Raw genomic sequence first — 23,953 nt, forward strand, 5'->3', positions numbered from 1 at the left:
CCTTAAAGATTTATTTCTGTGATTTCTCTCTCAGTTCTAGTCATGTTTTCATTATTTCATGACTTCTTATAGCCTCCCCAGTTCAGTTCTTTTAATCCATGATCATTTCTCAGGCTTCACTGAAGTCAGAAGCCTTTGTTATACCCTTACCATAGAATTTTTTGAAAATGACTGCAGATGGCAGACTTTAAAAGATTTTTAGGTCATAAGTAAATAGTGAAATGATATAAATGAAAAGAGTTTTTAAAAAAATGACTGTAGGTGATCCTGAACTTAGGACCTAATTGGTTTTTGGACAATGGTCACAAATAGGGTGGTGAGAGATCATTTCTTTCCTGAAGATTTTATGGGTTAAAATGACGAAACCCATTTCAACCATAAAAAGAGAAAATTCATCATGAAGCTAAATGGTACATCTTCAAATACATTTTTACAAGTATTATTATGAAAACCCAAAATTTAGCATAAAAGCTTTGTAGTAAAGGTTCCAAGTATTAATTCTGCTGGAAGAAACATGGCATGGATTGGATTGACTGGGCCTTCTTAAAATATGAGGCCGTTGAGACTTTGACTGGAATCACAGTTTCATAGATTTCAGGGACCTTTAAACTGTGTTCAAAATAAGTTGTCTTTTCGAAATTTTCCTGGCTGGTTTTTTGGCTGCCTCAGAAAATCTTTGGTAAATGCTAGGGGAGAAAAGGCAGCTTCTTCAATAATTTCTTCTCCAGTTAAGTCCTTTACTTGCTTTTTCATGACCAACCTCCTTACTTCCTGCCCTGAGGTGTACCTTTTCAAAGGCAGCTGCTTCCTTTTAAGTCCTGCATGGTCGCTAATACATATCTATGGCTTTCTTCTTTCCTGGAAATTGTGTCAGAGCTTATCACTGTTCATGTCAGTCACTGCTTATAGTTCAACCCTGCATCTGGATACTCTGCTTATTACCATGTCTTTTCCTGAAGCATCCCGTCATTCTTGCTGTCATGGAAACCTCCTTCCTTAGAAGTTTGACCATGGCTGTTCTTGGTCTTTTGAAGAAACATCATGTCTTTGCTGAAATAAATCTTTGCTTGGTTTAGAGCAGGCAGCACCCCCTTTTGTATTGTGTAGTTATTTTCAAATGAAATTTGTAAATAATTTACTTATATTCTTTATCTGTACTCAATGACAAAAATAAATATAAATAATGTCTTTTTTTAATTTAAATTCAATTAATCAACATAATATATTATTGGTTTCAGAGGTAGAAGGCAGTGATTCATCAGTCTTATATAATACCCAGTGCTCATTACATCACAATCCCTTCTTAATGTCCATCACCCAGTTAGCCCATCCTCCCACCCCGCTCCCCTCCAGCAACCCTGTTTGTTTCCAATGATTAAGAGTCTCTTATGGTTTCTCTCCCTGTCTGATTTCGTCTTGTTTTATTTTTTCCTCTCTTTCCCTACGATGCCCTGTTTTATTTCTTAAATTCTACATATAAGTGAGATCATACAATAATTGTCTTTCTCTGAATGACTTATTCCACTTAGCATAATACCCTGTAGTTCCATCGCATTGTTGCAAATGGCCAAATTTCATTTTTTGGGGGATGGGTGAGTAGTATTCCGTTGTATACATATATCACATCTTCTTTATTCATCTGTCGATGGACATCTGGGCTCTTTCCATAGTTTGGGTATTGTGGACATTGCTCCTATAAACATTGGAGTGCAGATGCTCCTTCAGATCACTACATTTGTATCTTTGGGGTAAATACCCAGTAGCGCAATTGCTGGGTCATAGGGTATCTCTATTTTCAACTTTATGAGGAACCTCCATACTGTTGTCCAGAGTGGCTGCACCAGCTTGCATTCCCACCAACAGTGTAGGAGGGTTCCCCTTTCTCCACATCCTCGCCAACATCTGTCGTTTCCTGACATGTTAATTTTAGCCATTCTGACTGGTGTGAGGTGGTATCTCATTGAGGTTTTGATTTGGATTTTCCTGATGCCGAGCGATGTTGAGCACTTTTTCATGTGTCTTTTGGCCATTTGGATGTCTTCTTTGGAGAAATGTCCGTTCATGTCTTCTGCCCATTTCTTGATTGGATTATTTGTTCTTTGTGTTTTGAGTCTGATAAGTTCTTTATAGATTTTGGATACTAGCCCTTTATCTGATACGTCATTTGCAAATATTTTCTCCCATTCTGTCGGTTGTCTTTTGGTTTTGTCGACTGTTTTCTTTGCTGTGCAGAAGCTTTTTATCTTGATGAAGTCCCAATAGTTCATTTTTGCTTTTGTTTCCCTTGCCTTTGGAGACATGTCTAGCAAGAAGTTGCTGTGGCTGAGGTTGAAGAGGTTGCTGCTTGTGTTCTCCTCTAGGATTTTGATGGATTCCTGTCGCACATTTAGGTCTTTCATCCATTTGAGTCTGTTTTTTTGTGTGGTGTAAGGAAATGGTCCAGTGTCATTCTTTTGCATGTGGCTGTCCAATTCTCCCAACATCATTTGTTGAAGAGACTGTCTTTTTTCCATCAGATGTTCTTTCCTGCTTTGTCGAAGATTAGTTGACCATAGAGTTGAGCATCTATTTCTGATTCCATTGATCTATGTGTCTGTGTTTGTGCCAGCACCATCCTGTCTTGATGAATATAGCTTTGTAATAGACCTTGAAGTCCGGAATTGTGATGCCACCAGCTTTGCTTTTCTTTTTCAACATTCCTCTGGCTATTCGAGTTCTTCCCAGGTTCCATACAAATTTTAGGATTATTTGTTCCAGTTCTTGAAAAAAGTTGATGATATTTTGATAGGGATTGCATTGAATGTATAGATTGCTCTAGGTAGCATAGACATTTTAACAATATTTGTTCTTCCAATCCATGAGCATGGAAAGTTTTTCCATTTCTTTGTGTCTTCCTCAATGTCTTTCATGAGTGTTCTGTAGTTTTCAGAGTACAGATCCTTTGCCTCTTAGGTTAGATTTATTCCTAGGTATCTTATGGTTTTGGGTGCAATTGTAAATGGGATCAACTCCTTAATTTCTCTTTTTCTGTCTCGGTGTATAGAAATGCCACTGATTTTTGTGCATTGATTTTATATCCTGCCACTTTACTGAATTCATGTATGAGTTCTAGCAATTTTGGGGTGGAGTCTTTTGGGTTTTCCATATAAAGTATCATGTCATCTGGGAAGAGTGAGAGTTTGACTTCTTTGCCGATTCAGATGCCTTTTATTTCTTTTTGTTGTGCTAGCTTTGGCAGCACATATACTAAAATATTTCTTTTTGTTGTCTGATTGCTGAGGCTAGGACTTCTAGTACTATGTTGAACAGCAGTGGTAATAGTGGTCATCCCTGGGGCGCCTGGGTGGCTCAGTCAGTTAAGCGTCTACCTTCGGCTCAGGTCATGATCCCAGAGTCCCAGGATCGAGCCCCTTGCTGCTCAGTGGGGAGTCTGCTTCTCCCACTGGCCCTCCCCCCTCTTGTGCTCTCTCTGTCTCTCTCGCTCACTCTCTCTCAAATAAATAAATAAAATCTTAAAAAAAAAAAAAAGATAGTGGACATCCCTGATGTGTTCCTGACCTTAAGGGAAAAGCTCTCAGTTTTTCCTTGAGAATGATATTCGCTATGGGTTTTTCATAGATGGCTTTTATGATATTGAGGTATGTACCCTCTATCCCTACACCATGGAGTTTTAATCAAGAAAGGATGCTGTACTTTGTCAAATATTTTTTCTGCATCTATTAAGAGGATCATATGGTGCTCGTCCTTTCTTTTATTTATCTGGTGTATCACATTGATTTACAGATGTTGAACCACCCTTGCAGCCCAGGAATAAATCCCACTGGGTCTGGTGAATAATCCTTTTAATGTACTGTTGGATCCTATTGCCTAGTACTTTGGTGAAAATTTTTGCATGCATGTTCATCAGGGATGTTGGTCTATGATTCTCCTTTTTTGTGGGTTCTTTGTTTGGTTTTGGGATCAAGGTAATGCTGGCCTCATAGAAAGAGTTTGGAGGTTTTCCTTCCATTTCTGTTTTTTGAAACAGCTTCAGAAGGATGAAGAATAGGTGTTAATTCTTTAAATGTTTGGTAGAATTCCCCTGGGAAGCCATCTGGCCCTGGGCTCTTGTTGGGAGGTTTTTGATTACTGATTCAATTTCCTTGCTGGTTATGGGTCTGTTGAGGTTTTCTATTTCTTCCTGTTTCAGTTTTGATAGTTTATACATCTCTAGGAATACATCCATTTTTTCCAGATGGCCTAATTTGTTGGCATAGAGTTGCTCATAATATGTTCTTAAAATTGTTTGTATTTCTTCGGTGTTGGTTGTGATCTCTCCTCTTTCAATCCATGATTGTATTTATTTGGGTCCTTTCTCTTTTCTTTTTGATAAATCTTGCCAGGGGTTTATCAGTCTTATTAATTCTTTCAAAAACCAGCTCCTAGTTTCGTTGATCTGTTCTACTGTTCTTTTGGTTTCTATTTCATTGATTTCTGCTCTGATCTTTATTATTTCTTTTCTCCTGCTGGATTTAGGCTTTATTTGCTGTTCTTTCTCCAGCTCCTTTACGTGTAAGGTTAGGTTGTGTATTTGAAACCTTTCTTGTTTCTTGAGAATGGCTTGTAGTGCTATATACTTCCCTCTTAGGACCGCCTTTGTTATATCCCAAAATTGAACAGTTGTATTTTCATTTTCATTTGTTTCCATGAATTTTTTAAATTCTTCTTTAATTTCCTGGTTGACCCATTCATTCTTTAGTAGGATGCTCTTTAGCCTCCATGTATTTGAGTTCTTTCCAAATTTATTCTTGTGATTGAGTTCCAGTTTCAAAGCACTGTGGTGCAAAAATATGCAGGGAATGATCCCAGTCTCTTGGTACTGGCTGAGACCTGATTTGTGACCCAGAATGTGATCTATTCTGGAGAATGGTCCATGTGCACTTGAGAACAATGTGTGTGTTCTGTTGCTTTAGGATGGAATGTTCTGAATATATCTGTGAAGTCCATCTGATCCAATGTGTCATTCAAAGCCCTTGTTTCCTTGTTGATCTTCTGCTTAGATGATCTGTCCATTGCAGTGAGTGGGGTGTTAAAGTCCCCCACGGCTATTGTATTATTATTGATGTGTTTCTTTAATTTTGTTATTAATTCGTTTATATAATTTACTGCTCCTATGTTAGGGGCATAAATATTTACAGTTGTTAGATCTTATTGGATAGACCCTTCAGTTATGATGTAGTGTCCTTCCTCATCTCTTATTACAGTCTTTCTGATACCCTGTGTCTTTTGATTGGGCCATTTAACCCATTTTTTTTAAATTAAAGATTTTATTTATTTGAGAGAGAGAGAGAGACAGATAGTGACAGAGATAGCGAGAGAGAGCATGAGCAGGGAGGAGAGGGAAAAGCAGGCTCCCCACTGAGCAGGGAGCCTGATGCAGGGCTTGATCTCAGGACCTTGGGATCATGACCTGACTGAAGGGAGACGCTTAACTGACTGAGCCACTCAGGTGCCACCACTTAGCCCATGTACATTCAGAGTAACTATTGAAAGATATGAATTTAGTGCCATCGTATTACCTGTAAAGTCACTGTTTCTATGTGTTGTCTCTGTTCCTTTCTGGTCTATGTTACTTTTGTGCTCTCTCTTTGCTTTTAATATTTCTTGTAGGGCTGGTTTAGTAAACACAGATTCTTTGAGTTCCTGTTTGTCCTGGAAACTTTTTATCTCTCCTTCTATTTTGGAAGACATCCTAGCTGGATAAAGTATTCTTAGTTGTATACTTTCTCATTTAGCACCCTGAATATATGATGCTGGTCCTTTCTGGCTTGCCAGGTCTCTGTGGATAGGTATGCTGCCAGTCTAATGTTTCTACCCTTGTAGGTTACGGCCCTCTCCTCCCAGAGCTGCTTTCAGGATGTTCTCTTTGTCTCTGAGATTCACAAGTTTCATTATTATATATTGGGGTGTTGACCTATTTTTACTGATTTTTGAGGGGGGGGTTCTCTGTGCCTCCTGAACTTGGATGCGTGTTTCCTTCCCCAGATTAGAGAAGTTCTCAGCTATAATTTGCTCCAGTATACCTTCTGCTCCCACCCCTTTCCTCTTCTGGCATCCCAGTTATTCTAATACTGTTTTGCTTAATGGTATCACTTACCTCTCATTCTCTCCTCGTGATCCAGTAGTTGTTTATCTCTTTTTTTTTTTTTTTTTAGATTTTTTTATTTTTATTAGAGAGCGAGTACAAGCAGGGGGAGCGGCAGGCAGAGGGAGAGGGAGAAGCAGGTTCCCCACTGAGCAGGGAGCCCGATGCGGGACTCAATCCCAGGACCCTGGGATCATGACCTGAGCCGAAGGCAGACGCCCAACCATCTGAGCCACCCAGGCACCCCATCTCTCTTTTTAATCAGCTTCTTTATTCTCCATCATTTGGTCTTCTCTATCACTAATTCTCTCTTCTACCTCATTTATCCTAGCAGTTAGAGCCTCTATTTTTTATTGCATCTCATTAATAGCCTTTTTGATTGTGACTTCATTAGATTTTAGTTCTTTTATTTCTCCAGAAGGGGATTTGCTAGTGTCTTCTATGCTTTTTTCAAGCCCAGCTAGTATTTTTTTTTTTAAAGATTTTATTTATTTACTTGACAGAGAGAGAGATAGTGAGAGCTGGAACACAAGCAGGGGGAGTGGGAGAGGGAGAAGCAGGCTTCCCACCGAGCAGGGAGCCCGATGTGGGACTTGTTCCCAGGAGCCGAAGGCAGACGCTTAATGACAGAGCCACCCAGGCACCTGCCCAGCTAGTATCTTTATAATCATTATTCTGAACTCTAGTTCCACCTTCTTACTTATGTCCATACTGATTAGGTCCCTGGCAGTCAGTACTGACTCTTGTTCTCCTTTTTGAGGTGAGTTTTTCCATCTTGTCATTCTGTCCAGAGAAGAATAGATGAACGAGAGAACAAAATACTAAAATGGCAACAACGACCCCAGAGAAATATACACTAAAGAAATCAGAAGAGATGAAACTGGAAGAAAAAAAAAATTAACAGCAACAAAAGAATATAATCAGACAGGTGAACAGAATAGAGCAATACACTGGATCCCATGTGTATTTTATAGGTCTGTTTGTTAGAAAACTAGGTCCCAAAATTGTAAATAAAAGGAAAACTTTATATGTACAAAAATAAAATTAAATACAATGAAAGGATAGACTGTAAGTATAAAAATGAAAAAAGAAAAAAAAAAAAAAAGAAGGAATGTAAACAGACAGGTAAATGGAACAGTGCAATGCAGTATATCCTGAGTGTATTTGGCTGGTTTGTTAGGCAAAAAAACATCTCAAAATTGTAAAGAAAGAAAAACTTATATATGTACAAATATAAAATTAAATACATTGAAAGGATAGAATGTAACTGTAAAGATGAAAATTAAAACAGACTTTAACAAAACAGAGAACTACTAAAAAGAAAGAAGAAGAAAAATATGATCAGACAAGTGAAGAGAACAGAGCCATAACTAGATTTTGGGTGTATTTTGATCTGTTAGAATAAACTGCACCCCAATATTATAAAGAAAGAAAAACATATATATGCAAAAATAAAATTAAATACAATGAAAGGATAGATTGTAACGTAAAAATGCAAATTAATAAAGATTTTAACAAGAGTTGATAAAATAAATTGAAAAAGGAAAAAGAAAATAGAATATAAATTGAAAGACTAAAAAATCATGGGGAAAAAAACATGAATTCTATATGCTATCGTCCCCTAGTGCTGGAGTTTTACGGTTCTCAACTATTGGTAAACTTGGTCTTGGCTGGATGATCTTGCTGATCTTCTGGGGGAGGGGCCTCTTGCATTGATTCTCAAGTGTATTTGCCCCAGGCGGAATTGCATTGCCCTTGCAAGGGGCCAGGCTAAGTAATCTGCTTCGTTTTGCTCTATGTGGCTTTTGTTCCCTGAAGGCTTTCAGAGCAGCTTCAGAGGATGAGAATGAACATGGCAGCCTCCCAATCTCCAGCCCCGGAGCAGAGAGCTCGGGGCCCCACTTCTCAACCCTCAGAGAAAAGCAGTCAGTCACTCCTCTCTCCCTGGTCTCAGTCCACACTCTGTGCTCCCTCAGTCTGTGACCAAGCGTTTCTTTCTCAGGTACGCGACCCCGTTTGGAGTCTCCAAACCCAGCAGATCCCTGCAGTGCGCTCCCGCGCAGCTCCTCCCCGGGGTAGGAGGGGGGATTTCCCCGGATCTGCCGCTTGTTGGGTCCCTGCTCAGAGAACAGTGACCTGACTGTGCTTCAGTTCACGGTTTATGGCAGCCCCGAGCCGAGAGCCCACTCCTGGGCTCACTCTCTGCAGCCGGCTTCCCTGCTCTGATGCCTAGGAGCTCTGCCATACTCAGGCACCCCTGATGTTCCTGTGACCCTGAGGATCCTGAGACCACACTGTCCCACCTGGGGTTTCGCCCCCACTTCACCATCTTTCAGACTGCGATGTCCCTCACCGGAACAGACTTGTGAAAGTTCCAGTTCTGTGCTCCGCTGCTATATCACTTTCCAGTAGCTGGCTGATGGAGGTTCCCTCCCCCTGCATTTTATCTTCCCATATATCACCTCGGATTCACTTTTCCACACCTCCCACCTTGCAGAAAGTGATTGCTTTTCTATTTGTAGAGTTGCAGCTATTCTTTTCTTAGACCTCCAGTTGAGTTCACAGGTTGTTCAGAATGATTTGATAGCTATCTAGCTGAATTCCTGGGACCAGAGGAAACTTAGGTTTCCTCCTCCACCGCCATCTTGGACTCTGTAAATATAAATAATGTCTAACCATAAAATGGTTCCCATAATGGGACAGTAGTTTATTATAAAACAATATGTATTTCAAACATATGGGCATCATTACACTAAAGATACAAAATGGTATTCAGATTTTGCATCTACTTATAATGAGTAAGTTTGAATTTCAAAAAGGGCAAAATGCATTTTGTATAAGAAGTACAAGAAAATAAAAGCAGCGCTATGAGTGGACATTAAAATAAAAACCAATGGGACTCCTGGGTGGCTCAGTCGGTTAAGCATCTGCCTTCGGCTCAGGTCATGATCCCAGGATCCTGGAATCAAGCCCTGCATCGAGCTCCCTGCTCAGCGGGGAGCCTGCTTCTCCCTCTGCTGCTGCTCCTGCTTGTGTGCTCTCTTTCTGACCAATAAATAAGATCTTTTAAAAAAAATTAAATAAAACCTAGTGCTAGGCTAAAGAATAAAAGGTAAGACTTATTTAAATATGATAAAAGAGAGGGAAATACATTTAATTTTAGAGTACTAAGCTGGGGAAAAGGAAGTATGATATTCTTGCAGGTAAACTGGCCTTATTTATAGTACAGTGTCACAGTAATCCTTTATGAATCCTTTATGAAATGAAGGAATTGGAAAAAATGGTGTAGTTACTTAGTATCACAGAACATTATTTTTGAACATTATTACATGTGAAAGGAATAGAGGCAAAGGAAGAATTGGAAAAAAAAACAATGATATATGAAGTCAGAATTTGTTCAGTGGACTTCTGGGGACAGTATCCATAAGATGGAAAACTAACAAGCAATGCTAAAATAAATTAGTAATGTCAGTATCTCATTTTTACAACATAAATTGCCTTTTGTGCCATACCAAGAAGAATGACAGTTAACATGAAGCATTTTAACAACAAAATTACTAATGAAATTCTATGACATTGTTTGTTTTATGTCTGCTTATTGCCAGTGTAATGACAGTTGGTTCTAGACTGTAAAATAGTCTTCAGTCTTGGGGTGCTTGGGTGGCTCAGTGGTTAAGTGTCTTTGCCTTTGGCTCAGGTCATGATCTCAGGGTCGTAAGATTGAGCCCCACGTGGGTCTCCCGGCTCAGCAGGGAGTCTGCTTGAGGTTCTCTCTCTCCCTCTGCCCCTCCCCGCACCCCACGCTCCCTTGTGTTTGGTCTCTCAAATAAATGAATAAATCTTTTTTAAAAAACTGCAAAAAATACTTAACGGTAAAGCACTTCACTTTTAGGATCAAAATTTTTTCACCTGTATATAATTGTACAGTGGGACATTTGAACATCTTGCAACAATTTTTTGTTATGTGTGGCTTTTCCATGAATTGGAGGATACCTGATATACCGGGATCACTAAAGTTCCATTGAGTCCTCCCCAATAATTGTGATCATTAAAAATGCCCCATACATTTCCAAAATGTTCCCTCCATGTAGTTAACAGCCACATTGATTTGCCACTACTTACCTTGCATCCCTGCAATCTAAAGTTGTCTGCCTTGTTAATCAGTCCCTCATGTTTTCTTTCCATGCTCTTTCCTTTCCTTTTTTCCCTGTTTTTAATTCTATAAGATCTGGGTCTTCAGTTTCCAAATGAGTTTTGTGTTTTCTTTCTCTATTAATACTGTCAATCAAGCTGTCCACTTAATACCTCCTTCTCTTTCCTCAAGTCTCTGAGGTGTTTCTTAAAGCAGTCTGGTGTGAGAAATTTCTTGGAAATTTCACGTTATTTTAAACATTCATATCTGTATTGGGCTTATTAAGTAATGTTTTCATAAGTAAACGTTTTTCTTCTCTGTATCTCTTGACTAAAATTGATGCTCCAGGAAGATGAACCATATTGGGTCAGTGGCTTGGAGTACTCACACCCAGGGCTGTGTGCCTCCACTGGAGTATATATTGTGAAGTGCAGCTCTGTTGATGCAGACTCCTTTTTAAAAATGATAATGTGTTGTTTCAGTTTAAATGGATCACAAAGAATACTGAGGATCTGGAACCACTCTGGAAGGGGCTCTTGCTTGGTGAGAGGCAGCCCTGTAGGACAAAGTTAGAAACTTAGTATCTCTGTAAAAAAAAAAAAAAAAAAAAAAAAAAGGAATTGTACTTAAAACATTTTTCAGGATTGTAATTCTTTATTCATTTTCTCTAATTTTCTGTAATCTTTTTACTGTTATCATCAGATATTTACCACCTTTTGAAAGGACTACCTGTTATCTTATTTCCATTCAGGTCAGGCTATGTATAGTTATAAAAATTCATCTTTGAAGGATTATATGATTCTTTGGTTCTTGGACTTTCTTCATACTTGCCTTGATTTTAAAATCAGAGAAATCTAGTAGTCTTATTAGTTCTTATGCAAAAATGTTAGAGCGGGATGCCTGGGTGGCTCAGTCGGTTAAGCATCTGCCTTTGGCTCAGGTCATCATCTTAGGGTCCTGGGATCGAGCCCCACATCGGGTTCTCTGCTCAGTGGGGAGTCTGCTTCTCCCTCCCATTCTCCCTCTGTGCTCTCTCTCTCTCAAATAAATAAATAAAATCTTTAAAAAAAGATGTTAGAGAAACCAGTTGGAGAGCCAGCCATACCGCAATACTTCTTTTAGTTTTTGTTCCTCGGAGCTCCTCTGTGTCCACTGAATTTCTAATAGGGAATCATTTTAAACATTTTACAATTTACTTTTCTACTTAAGTTTCTATTTAGTATACTAGTATAGCAAGTGTTTATAATCAAGGGATAAAGTTATGACTTCACAAACATTTAAGAAAACCCCTGAAAACCCTTCAATATGGCATGCTTTTAGAATTGGCATTTTGCTTTGAGCATTTTCATCTTAGATGTATTCTGACTCATTTTGAAACAGTTTTGTCAGCTGACTGCATGTGTTCATACTATTTTTAGAATACTATTTTTATAATCAAAAGTGAAAGGTTGCTTCATTTGTTAACTGTCTTTCAAGTCTTAAACTCATGTGCCTTATGTGTTTGTCTTTATTTGAAACTACAGCTTAGGGTGTCATGCATTTCAACATGATTTTAAAAGCTGGTTCTATTTTTTGGAGCAAGGATTATTTAACTTTCTTCTTTCCCTTCCCCTTTTTCCTTATCTTCCCTCCTCCTCTCCTCTCCTTTTTTTTCCTTCTTCTGTCTTTCTGCCTTTATGCCTCAGGGGCAACAGACCATTTTTCACTCTTCTCTTTTTCTAGGTTCTACCAGAGAAACAAATTGTAGGGTTTTTTTTATTTAATAAGAAAAAAAAAAAAAAGGAAAGGAGTTAGGTAGTTTGAACTTGATAATAGCAACATTAAGAATCACTCATTGTTTACGTTGTAAAGAAGCATTTAAATGTTAGGGGCCTAGTTTTATTTCCAAAAATGATATCCCATTCACTTAAATTGGGGTAGCATATTGCAAGTTACTAATGAAGACTGTTGCTACTAACAAGACGTAAAGGAATTGTGCATTGATCAGCTTTTACAAATGGGCATGCACAATTCATATTTGAATTGGTATGTGTATAAATTTGTTTAGTTTTGTCACTATCCATTTGACTTTTATGAGTTGTTTGTTGTTAAAGGTTTACATATTTGCATCATGAGCAGTTTGCACCTAGATAACTCAATTTACTTTTTTTAAAAAATAATTTTTTAAGATCTATTTTTCTTTCATATATCGTTCTCTAAGGGGGTCATAGAATATTAAACGTTTTCATTTTTCATATTAATCTGCCTTTGGAGAAACTTGATTATTTCCCTTTTCTGGTACTTGTTCTTGATGGTATTTGTTTCTCAATTGATCTGACAAAGGACTTTGATTTGGTGTTCTTATCCCTAAAATACAGCTAAATCCTTTGTTCCCCCTTCAACACATGGAAGTGACATGTTCTTACTCTGCTGGGGGTTTCTTGACACATGGGGCTATATTTCTAAGCTTAAGTTACTATCAGCAGCTCAAGAATGATCTCTAGCTACAGAATTTAACATAATGAAATGATGAAAGTGATTTCTCTGAGGACCTGTTGAAATTTAAAATAGTTTATGGTTATTTTTTTAATAACCAGTGATTATTATTACTAAGGTAGATGAAGTGATTTTTAACATGTTATTTGAGGACCATTCTATTTGCTCTTTTAAAAATACCACTTTGACTTTTATTTGGAAATGTTGAAAATAAGTAGTTGATTTTTATTAATGACTTTGGTAATGTTTCTTCCAAAAGTTGTATCTGTTATAATGATCTTTCTTTAGAAAGTGCTCTTTTTAAAGCATTTTAAAAAAATACTTAGTTCACACTGATCAGGCTATCATCACTTTCAGCAGTTATGTATGCTCTTTTTACTTGAGTTGTCAGGATTATTACAACTTCCTAACACTAGCCATGGTGGCATACTTTTTTCTGAAAATAATTACAATGAAAAATCAATGTTAATGCTACTTCAGTGGTGAACGTATTATATTTTACTTAAACCTTTCTTATGGTAGAATTATCTTGACCCTAATTTTGTGTGAAGTGGCTGTGAAAAATGAGTACTGGCTGATTTAACTGCAATATTAGGTTTCGAAAAATTAGATATGAGGTGCATCGTGTTTGACGAACTGATGGTTGTATTTGTTTAGATATAGAGAAAGCAGGTAAAACTGAGTTTTTTGGATGAAATGAAGTACGTTCTCAAGAAAGAAAATATCGTATAGGCAATTACCATTAAATTATAAAGAGGTCAAGGCAGAGGTATATAGAATATGCCAGTGTTACAGTTGCCCCGTTCATTTATAAAAAAGCAAATATGATAATTATGAAGCTAAAATTTAGTTCAAGAATTGTTGAGTGAAGCTGAAAGTACTTCTGGCTATGAGCAGTCCACACTACTTTCATCTCGAATACATCATTTGCTGTACATTTCTCTGGTTTAGAAGTGAACATTGTCCTGATAATTAGGTAAGGCCAAGGAGGTAAGAAGCATAAACCTTCAGGTTTATGTAAGTCTCCTATCTCAATAACTGGTGTAACTGGACGCTAAGGTTTTTGGCTTTCCTCAGGCTTCTCTGCTACTTATTTGGTAGTTGCTTATGTCATCATACAGCGTAAGGAAATTGTGGCCCAGAGAGGAAAAGTCACACAAAGTCATTTGTTGAAACTGGGACAAGAGCTCAAGAACTGGGACAAGAACTTATTTTCTGCCCTAATAAATAGGGTGGTAATTGGGGGAAGAATTTCCTATTTTGATGTGATTTCCTAAATCATAAATTAGTAATTGTTGAGAGACAGTAGAATAAATGTGAAAGCAAAATGAGCACAAAATATTAGTTCTTAAGGATATTGAAAATGTAATTTGTCTTGGATAGTATGAAATAATAATTATAGTTAACAATTTTTATGCTTAATTCTGGGCCAGATAACTGTTTTCCTTACATTATCTCATTTAATTTTTGTAACAGCCTTCTGAGAGGTAGGTATTATTACTATTATATAGATGGAAAAACTGAGGCTGTAATATTGAACTGATAGTAAGTAGCAGAACTGGTAATCAAATTTCTTGTCTGTCTGACTCTAAGCCCAAGTTGTGAACTATTGCATGATATGCTTATGGCTTTCTTTTCAACTTAACATGCCTTTTCTAAGAGGAAGTAGGGTATGAGAAAACCCATCCAAAGCTTGTTCCTTCTGTAGATCCCTTTTGATTTTTTTTTAAAGTGTTTTGAATTGTAATCACTTCAGTATTATAAATTTCCAACAATTGGGAAAGTACATAGTGATTATTCACTCCCTCTAAAAATTAGTGAAATATAGTCTAGTAGCATCTAGCCTTAACCTTTTATTTTATTTTTAAACAGAAACATTGTTCCCTTCATCTTGAGAGATTACAAGAATCACAAAAGGTCACTATACAGATATCACAGGTTAGAGAGATTGTACCCTTTTCTGGATAAAGAGCATAAATCCATTGGCACAGGCCTTATATATAAGGAGGGGTTGAAATTGACTTTATTTAGATGAACTAAAGCACATTCCCACATACCCTATTCCTCTAATGAGTGAAGTGACAGCTGTCAAGTATTATAATTAACATCCTATTCTTTTGAAGAGTGAAGGGAACTGGAGAAAGCAGGTAGCTATGCAGCCTTTTGACTGCTTTCTAGAATCATTTTTGACATTATATGAAAGTTTGTTGGTGGAATAGAAAAGTTACCAGTGAAAACAGCAGGTTTTCTGTGTTGTACTCTGAAACGGGTTGCCACAGAAACAGTAAAATAAATGTAAAGTTAACATGAAGACAAACTTTAGGAACTGATATCAAGAATTACAGATCTTCTGCTTATTTCCTTGGACACAAAGTTTGCCATTTTAGAATTATCTTTTTTTAAATCTGCATTTAAGTTGATCTGTTATTTAGTTTGGAACTAGATGGTTCTTTAAACCTTGTCTATAATTTGTTTCTAAATGGGGTTCTTTGGTCCAAATGAAAAGAAGATCCAAAGATCTGTGCTCTTTGTTGCTCTGATAGAAAATGCTTATTGTGTATTGTAAATTAATAAATATAAATATGCATAAGTATATATGAACACATAGCCTTTTAAAAGTGCTTTGGAAATGCCCAGAAGTAAAAATCATAGTTGTGATCTTCAGAGAGTTTAAATGTAGTTAGAGAGAAGTTTACTCCTTTTTTAACCAGGCAAACTTAGATGTTCTCTAAACGAATTGTTTCTCAATTGCTTAGCTTTTTTATGAGAGAAGGTAGAATCTCTCCCTGATAATCAGAGAAAATGTTCCATGTCTCTCTGGCCATATGTTCGTCTTTTTTATTTTAGAATTATCTCATGTGTTGTAGCCTGGTTTCCTCTTCAGTTAATTTTTTTCTGACTAGTTTTGAAATTAAAGAGGATTTCTACAGCTTCTAGTAATGAAATCATAGTTTTCTCTCTCGGTTGTATAATTGGTTACTTGTGCTGAGTTTGGTTTGTGTTATTCCTTGGAATTTCTTTACAGATTAGTTCTTAAGCTTTCAGAGAAGTTGGATAGACCTCTGGACTTAACAATTTCAAGAAGCTTAATGAGAAAGTGTCAGGTGGAAGCATGCCTGAAAGTTACCCCTTTCCCTCATAGTTTTTTTCTTGAGATTTGGGGACTTATTTTATTTACTTGTATACATCATGCTGTAAGTAGCCACACATTTATTTTAAAATTCCATTCCAAAATTACCTTGTGCCCTTTGTTTTATTCGCATTTTACCTCTTTGACTATGGTCTAATTAATTTAAATATTCCATTCTGGCCATGGATGTTTAAACCAGTACACATTGGCCTTTTCATTTAGACAAACATTTATTTAAATCCACATACAAATACTTATGTTGTTTTTTTAAATTCACTTGAACCACCTACAAAGTTGGAAAATAAGTTACAGCTTTTTAATGTTACTCAACTAACTTTTTAAGTAGCTGGTCAAAAAGATGGCTGTTCCTATTTTTGGTAATTGGTGCTGGCCATAAAGTAACCTTGTAGGGTTATAGAACTCTCACCATTAGTTACAGAAAACTAGTTTCTGGCAGTTGCTGATATAAGCACACCAGATTTTTTCTGCTGTTTGTGTTTCGATGTAAAAGCACTTTAATAAAAATAAAAATTAGTATTTGAAGTTTTAAGCCACTGAGCATACTTCTTGATGTGCTGTTAAGTGTGGTCATTGCTGCCTACTTTGTAAAGATTGAAAATGATTTGTCCTTTTCCCAGTTTTCTTCCCTTTAGATTACAACAGAGAATGAGCAAATCCAGAGCAAAGGAAAGAGTAGATTACAGAGTTTAGGTAGTTAATCCTTATAGTTCTGTTGGTATGAAAGAGACGGATTAGTTATTGCATGTACACACATAATTTTTAGATGTATGAGCATTTTTTAGAGATATTTATTGATTGGATTAGGTGTGTTCTCAAAATACACAAACCTAATTTATCAAATGGCTTTTCCCCCCCTAGTTCTGTAGAAAATGTTCTCAAAACACTCGTGAAAAGCTGCCGACCGTAAGTAGCTTCTCAATTTATAAAACCTCTTTTATTTCTGTGGGCTTTTCCCCGTCCCTAGTATGCTTTGAAGAGGAAATTAAAGGTATAAAACGTTTCTAACATTGTGATGTTAGTCACTGGGCACAATATATCATTTCCAACTCTTGAACTGAATTATTTAGATTTCATTTATAAATTTAGAAATTTTTAAGTGGTGTGGGTGTCAGTTACCTATTATAAAGTAAGAATGCCATAATTTATGTATAATTGTCTTTATTTGAAAGATTTTCCTAGAGTATCATTACTCGGATCAAAAATATTTTCCAAAATGAGCATCGTAGGTATTATATTAAAATGTGAGTAATAATAAGAAGGTGTTCAGACATTTTTTTTGAAATATGTTCTCTTTCAGTAGAACATACAGAAATATTCCATATTCTGATGTTTAAAGATGAATATGGGTTGAATTTCGTTTTAATCAATTGAAGTCCAATTCTGTGGACTTGAGGCCCCTGACTAGCTCAGTCGGTAGAGCATGGACTCTTGATCTTGAGGTTAGGAGTTTGAGCCCCATGTTGGGCGTAGAGCTTAATAAAATGAAATAAAATAAAATAAAATAAAATAAAATAAATAAAAACCCAATTCTATGGACTTGACAATTATTAGGCTGTTCTAAGACTGCTTATCCTGCTATGTATGGATGCAGTGAGTTCTTTTGAATGGAAATCCCTATTTTATCATATTCTTATGAATTAAAGTTATAAATGGTTTTATAAATCAGGTATTTGTTGCTGACCTACTATATTCTCAGTCTTGGGCAAATAATATTTTTTCATAGACTCGTAGAATGTTAGCACCTGTAGGAAGACCATCTAGTCTAGTCCACTCTTGTATACAAGAGAGCTCTGTGGTACACTGAGAGTAAATGGTTGGTCCAAACATGCCTAGGCTAATGTTCTCTTTTTCATTTCACTGATTATCCATTTCTTATATAGACTGGATTCTCTGTGGACTAGATTTTTTTCCTATTGCTATTACATAGCACACAGGGAGGGAAAAAAAATAAAACAACCATGTATAAATTTGTAGGTTATTTAAGTGACTTTGTATTTTATGAGTTTATTAGCTTTATAGCATTTTTCTAAGTCCTTTAGACGAGAAAAAAATTTACCTTTAAGTGTGACAAGGTATTTATTTTAGAGTTGCAAAAATGTGTTTAAGTTAACTTGACATTTGTAGTGTATGTTGTACCTTATGAAATCCATTTCCTACCTCCCCTTTTTTTGTTGGTCAGATGTTGATGTTGTAGAGCTTTTAGCCAATGATCAGGTAAATGAATACCTTCTTTTTTATTAGATACTTTCCAGCAGATGCCACAGCTGAGATGCTAGAAGAATGGCGGCCTTTAATGTGCCCTTTTGATGTAACAATGCAAAAGGCCATCACTTATTTTGAAATATTTCTTCCTACCTCCCTTCCTCCACAACTTCATCATAAAGGTTTTAAGTAAGTATATACATATCTTGACAAATTATAGAATAGAGCAAGAAATGGAGATATATAAGCCAACTCGTAAAGCAATAATAAGTAAACAAAAATTTACTAACTCAACCATTGTGTTGATTATACTTGAAGTGTGTGGAGGCTGAAACAGTTAAGCATAAGATTGTAAATGAGGAGAGACTAATGCTTGTATGTCAAGCCAAATACGATATGAGGGCTTTACGGGGTGCCTGGCTGGCTCAATTGGTGGAGCATGTGATTCTTTATCTTGGGCTTGTGAGTTTGAGCCCCATGTTGGGTGTAGAGATTACTTAAAAGGAAAAGTAAAGATAAGGGCTTTAATTTAAGAAATCAAGAGAGAAAGAATAAAAAATGCAAAAAAGTAGAAAATATCAGTAAATAGGCAGTGATAAGAAATGTTAAATTGTGTGGAGTTTAGGGAAAGGAAAAGTGTTTTCCTAAAACTTGGTTTTATTCATCACTTGTAGTTTTTCTTAGGTCTTTTTTATAATTCTTATTCTCTACTCATTCTAGTCTTTGCACTGTTTTTAAGAACTGTTTTTTCTAGATGACTCTATATAACAAATCCTAGAATGAAAAATATTTAGGGGAACCTGGGTGGCTCAGTTGGTTAAGCATCTTGACTCTTGATTTCTGCTCAGGTCATGATCTTAGGGTCGTGAGATTGAGCCCTGTGTTGGGTTCCACCCTGGGTATGGAGCCTGCTTATTAGATTCTCTCTCCCTCTGCCCCTCCTCCCCCATGCTCTCTCTCTTAAAAAAAAAAAAAAAAAAAAAGAAAAGAAAGTAGGACTTCTTCTTAAAGACACAAAAAGTGGCAGGACCATGACCTGGGCAGAAACTAAGAATTGGGTGCTTAACCAGCTGAGCCACCCAGGCGCCCCTAACAATGAAGTAGAGGTTTGATGAGATGACTCTTTAGCATAAATATATTGCAAGGGGAATATTCAGACAGAAGTAGTCATTTGTTCCATTAAGTTTGTAACATTCAGTATTATTTTTTCTAGGTTGTGTAGTTATCAGTAAGAATAATAGATTAAAAAATACAAAGGATACCTGGCTTTGAACCACTTTCTATAAATCACTTGCTATTCATAACAACATTTTTCTTCTTCAGACTTTGGTTTGATGAATTAATTGGCCTTTGGGTTTCAGTGCAAAATCTCCCACAGTGGGAGGGGGTGAGTATCCTATTTTTTCCTTCTTTGCTATCAGATCATTTGATAAATAACGTCAGTTCCTTAGAATTGGCTATTAGCAATGTTGTAATTGTTTTTTTAAAATTTTGTTTGCTGTTTCTAACAGAAATAGACACTTCTTTTGGTTTTATCAATATCTAGAAGCATATGCATGTATTATGAAATGCATGAAATGTAAGACTGTTGTTTCCTATTGGACCTTCACTAGCATGTTGCTAGACACATAGTAGATGTTTTCTATGTGCTTATTAGATTAAAATTTCTTCTCTTTGCATTGTGGATGATGCTTTTGTCATTTCCCTTTTAATAAGCATTTCAACTGCATTTGATTTTAAAAGGGTGACAAGAATCAGAACTTAAATTTGGAGATTTTAAAAAAATGAGTCATAAACCATGTATTAAGTTGTGCTAATGATGACAGCTGAGAACCAGAAATGGATAGGGGGTGTGACTGTGACACTTAATAACAAGTGTATTTACTTAACTGTCTTTCTTTTTTCGTTTACTTTCAGCAACTAGTAAATCTCTTTGCTCGATTGGCTACAGATAATATAGGGTACATAGATTGGGATCCATATGTACCAAAGGTAATTAAGAACTTTTGAGCATACAACATACAGTAGCACTGATAGCACTTTTTATGTCTTTAAGAAGTGTGTTTTGTATGCTAATTCCTAAAATATTTCTTGATCACTAGTAAAAACATACAATTTACCAGGATAGATCATTTATTTTCAAAAACTAATTGGATCATACCAAGGTAATCATAAATGTGTGATTTTTGTCTTGCCTATGTAGGACATGAAATAGAAGTTTCAGAGTGAGTAATTTAGAAAGTACTAAGTGTATTATTCAGGGTATCTTACATTCATACCTTCCAGCAAATTTTGGGTATTGTATTTGATTGCTATTCTAGAGTGTTCTCTACTTTTTAGATCGCATTTTCCTAGAGTAAATAAAGCTAGAGTGTCTCTAGGTTCATTGTTCTTAACATTGCATCTTCCATATTGTTTCACCTGAAGTGGGCTCAGGAGGGGTGGCATGGGGCATCCAGGTGATTCTGATGCACACGCTGACAGTAGAGCAGGGCTGGGGAACAGCAGCAGACATACTCTGTTTACTTTTGCTTGCACCGTCTGGTAGAAATGAAGGAGGAAAAGTGATTTTCTCCCACTGTTGGGGTCCCTGTTACTAATGACAGATTTTAAATATAAATTTAATTATATTAAAATGTTTAGGGGTGCCTGGGTGGCTCAGTCGGTTAAGTGGCTGCCTTCGGTTCAGGTCATAATCCCAGGGTCCTGGGATCAAGTCCCGCATCGGGCTCCCTGCTTGACGGAGAGCCTGCTTCTCCCTCTCCCTCTGCTGCTCCTTTGCCTACTTGTGTTCTCTCCCTCTCTCCCCTGCTCATATACCCTCTCTCTCTCTCTCTCTCTCTGTCTCTGTGTCAAATAGATAAATAAAATCTTTTAAAATAAATAAAAAATAAATTATTAGGGGCGCCTGCGTGGCTCAATCAGTTTAGCATCTGCCTTCAACTCAGGTCATGATCCCAGGGTCCTGGGATCGAATCCCTATGGTGGGCTCCCTGCTCAGGGGGGAGCCTGCTTCTCCATCTCCCTTTGCCTACTGCTCCCCCTGCCTGTACACTCTTGCTCTCTCACTCTCTCCCTCTCTAATAAGTAAGTAAAATCTTTTAAAGAGAAATTTTAAAAAATAAAATGCAATTAAAAAAATTTTTTTTTTATTTATTCATTTGACAGAGAGAGAGAGAGGGAGGGAATATGAGCAGGGGAGAGAGGCAGAGGGAGAGGAAGAAGCAGACTCCTTGCCGAGCCAGGAGCCCGATAACGGGGCCCGATCCCAGGACCCTGATCATGGCCTGAGCTGAAGGCAGACACTTAACCATCTGAGCCACTCAGGTGCCCCTAAAATGCAATTATTCAATGAGAGATGAAAATGCAAATTCCTGGGGGAAAAATCAATGATAGAATTTTGAAAGGGAAAGTAATCCACTAGAAGATAGGTATTTGCATTTTGTATATTCTTGGCATGGAATGAGAGCGTAGGAAAAATAATTTCATATGCATTTAGAGAGATAGGAGTCAAAATACTTCATGTTTAACTGTATTATCTACATTTTGCCTTTTTATGTTTAAACTATCTCATTTGTTTATGGGTACGTGGGTACAGGGTACGTGGATACAGCTGCTTCTTATCCACCCCTTTGTGACCTCAGTGTCATTTGAAAGAAAGGAAATAGGGGCTGAGCCTGGCTGGCTCAGTCATTAGAGCATGGAGCTCTCGATACCAGGGTCGTGATTTCGAGCCCCATGTTGGGTGTAGATATTACTTAAATAAATAAACTTTTAAAAAATGAAATAAGGGCGCCTGGGTGGCTCAGTCGGTTGGGCGTCTGCCTTCGGCTCAGGTCATGATCCCAGGGTCCTGGGATCGAGTTCCGCATCGGGCTCCCTGCTCAGCGGGGAGCCTGCTTCTCCCTCTGCCACCATTCCTTTTGCTCACTCTCATGCGCGTGCATGCTCTCTCTGTCTCACATAAATAAATGAAATCTTAATAAAATAAAATAAAATAATAAATGAAATAAAATAAATAAAAATAAAAATTTTAAAAAGAATCTATTTCTATGTAATTTTTATGGAATAAAGCAGTGTATAAAGCTACCAAATAGTATGTAATTTTGCTTAAAACCTGATCCAATGAGAATATATCCAATAACAATAATATATATAACACTTCAGTTATTTAAAAAGTTACTTGATACTTAAAAATATTTATTCTTAATTCTTTTTTTCTTTTTAAAGATATTTACAAGAATTCTGAGAAGCTTGAACCTCCCAGTGGGAAGCAGTCAAGTGTTAGTCCCAAGATTTTTAACAAATGCTTATGATATAGGACATGCTGTGATATGGATCACCGCTATGATGGTTTGTAACACATTAGTTCATCTAAATTTTGTGTTAACCATACAAAAATTCTGTATAATCACATTAGGCTATATTAGTATCTTAGTTGGTCATTTGATTCTTGGATATTTTCTGATGTAGTAAGCTAATGTTTATCAGACCCAGAATGTAGAAAAACAACCATTTCTCTAGCCAATAGTTCTTAATAATGGAGTCAAAGTTTAGAGTTTTGAGAGATTCAGAATGTCTAACAGTCTTAATAGGTCAAGAACCAGACTCACAAATGAAAGGTCAAATTGATAATGATAAATGTGGAATTAGAACTCAGGGTTTTGCATATGCCCGGTACGAATGCATTCAGTGTCGAAGATTACACTGAACACAAAGCTTACTAAACAAATGAAGTAATCTTAATGAAGGGAGAAGTATGGAGGATTACTTAACTGACATCCCTGAAGGAAAGTAAAAATATATCCACATGCTTGGATTTCATTGTCAACTTGCAAATAGGAATATAAGAATAATTTTATACTATAATTTTCTGGATTGTCATTTATATTGCTTCTACTGCTGTCTCTTTTTTAAATTATTATTCTGTTTGATATTTTCTCCCAGGTTATGTTGTTTGGCTGGTTGTTTCTGTGGAAAATGCAGGATGGTTGTGCAAAGTTTAACTCTTAAATTTTATTTTTAGATTTTAAAGAAGAATTCATTCTCCCCCTGTTTTTGCTATTTCGTTATTAAGCAGGGAAAATCACATTTTCTTTCTAATACTCCATAAGAGCAAAAACATTTGGATGTTTACTATCTTACATAAGCAATGAGTTGGAATTCATTTTTTAGAAGCCACAGAATTACATTGTGATTAATATCAGCTTATTTTAGTTAATGTTGCTGTTCTTTCTCACATAGTTTTTCCCATTGACAGATTTATTTTGTGTTAAATGTGAATAATGAATATAATAAATAAAAATGCTAATTACTATGTTAAAATATTGACATTTTTGTTGGTTTTTTGCTATGGAATTATGATCTCTTTAGTAGTTGACCTATTCTCAATGGGGAACATGTACATGGATTTCATTTCAGCGTGAAGACATGTTCTTATGTAACTCAACAGTCTACCTTATGTCTCTGCTTTTTCTTAGAAGATCATCCTGAGAGATGGAAGGTTTTAAAACCAAATTGTAGTTCTTTATCTTCAGGGCTGTTGAACTTGATAAGATGAATGCTAAATTTTTTCCTCATTTTCCCCCCCATGTTGTATTATTGTTTGGTGTATTTGTTTTGGTAATAGATTAAGAAAAAAATATTTTTCTTTTGAGTAAAAATGTGGTCAAATATAGCAGGTTTAATCATTTGAAACATTTGGGAGTAAAAATAAAATATTTGAATGTATTTATGTACATCTCACTTCTTCATTTCCTGCAATAAGAAATTCACTTCTTGAATCCTTTTAGGAATGCTTTTTATGCCTGATGTTACCACTCTTGGTTATTTTAAAACAGTCTTAGTGACAAAAATTATTTCACTGCAA

At 36.5% G+C, this 23,953-nt stretch overlaps 1 protein-coding gene across 3 annotated transcripts in view; it reads left to right on the forward strand.

Moving 5' to 3' along the window:
• PSME4 (proteasome activator subunit 4) overlaps positions 1–23,953 on the forward strand; it is a 108,124-nt gene that overhangs the window by 22,480 nt on the left and 61,691 nt on the right. For all 3 annotated transcript variants that reach the window (XM_078056560.1, XM_078056561.1, XM_078056562.1), the window contains exons 4-8: positions 16,741–16,785; positions 18,124–18,273; positions 19,408–19,471; positions 20,002–20,076; positions 22,315–22,437. In XM_078056560.1, the coding sequence (XP_077912686.1) occupies positions 16,741–16,785; positions 18,124–18,273; positions 19,408–19,471; positions 20,002–20,076; positions 22,315–22,437 (457 nt within the window). The remainder of the gene's footprint in view (positions 1–16,740; positions 16,786–18,123; positions 18,274–19,407; positions 19,472–20,001; positions 20,077–22,314; positions 22,438–23,953) is intronic.

Source organism: Halichoerus grypus, chromosome 10 (genome assembly GCF_964656455.1).
Source record: "Halichoerus grypus chromosome 10, mHalGry1.hap1.1, whole genome shotgun sequence".
NCBI lineage: Eukaryota > Metazoa > Chordata > Mammalia > Carnivora > Phocidae > Halichoerus > Halichoerus grypus.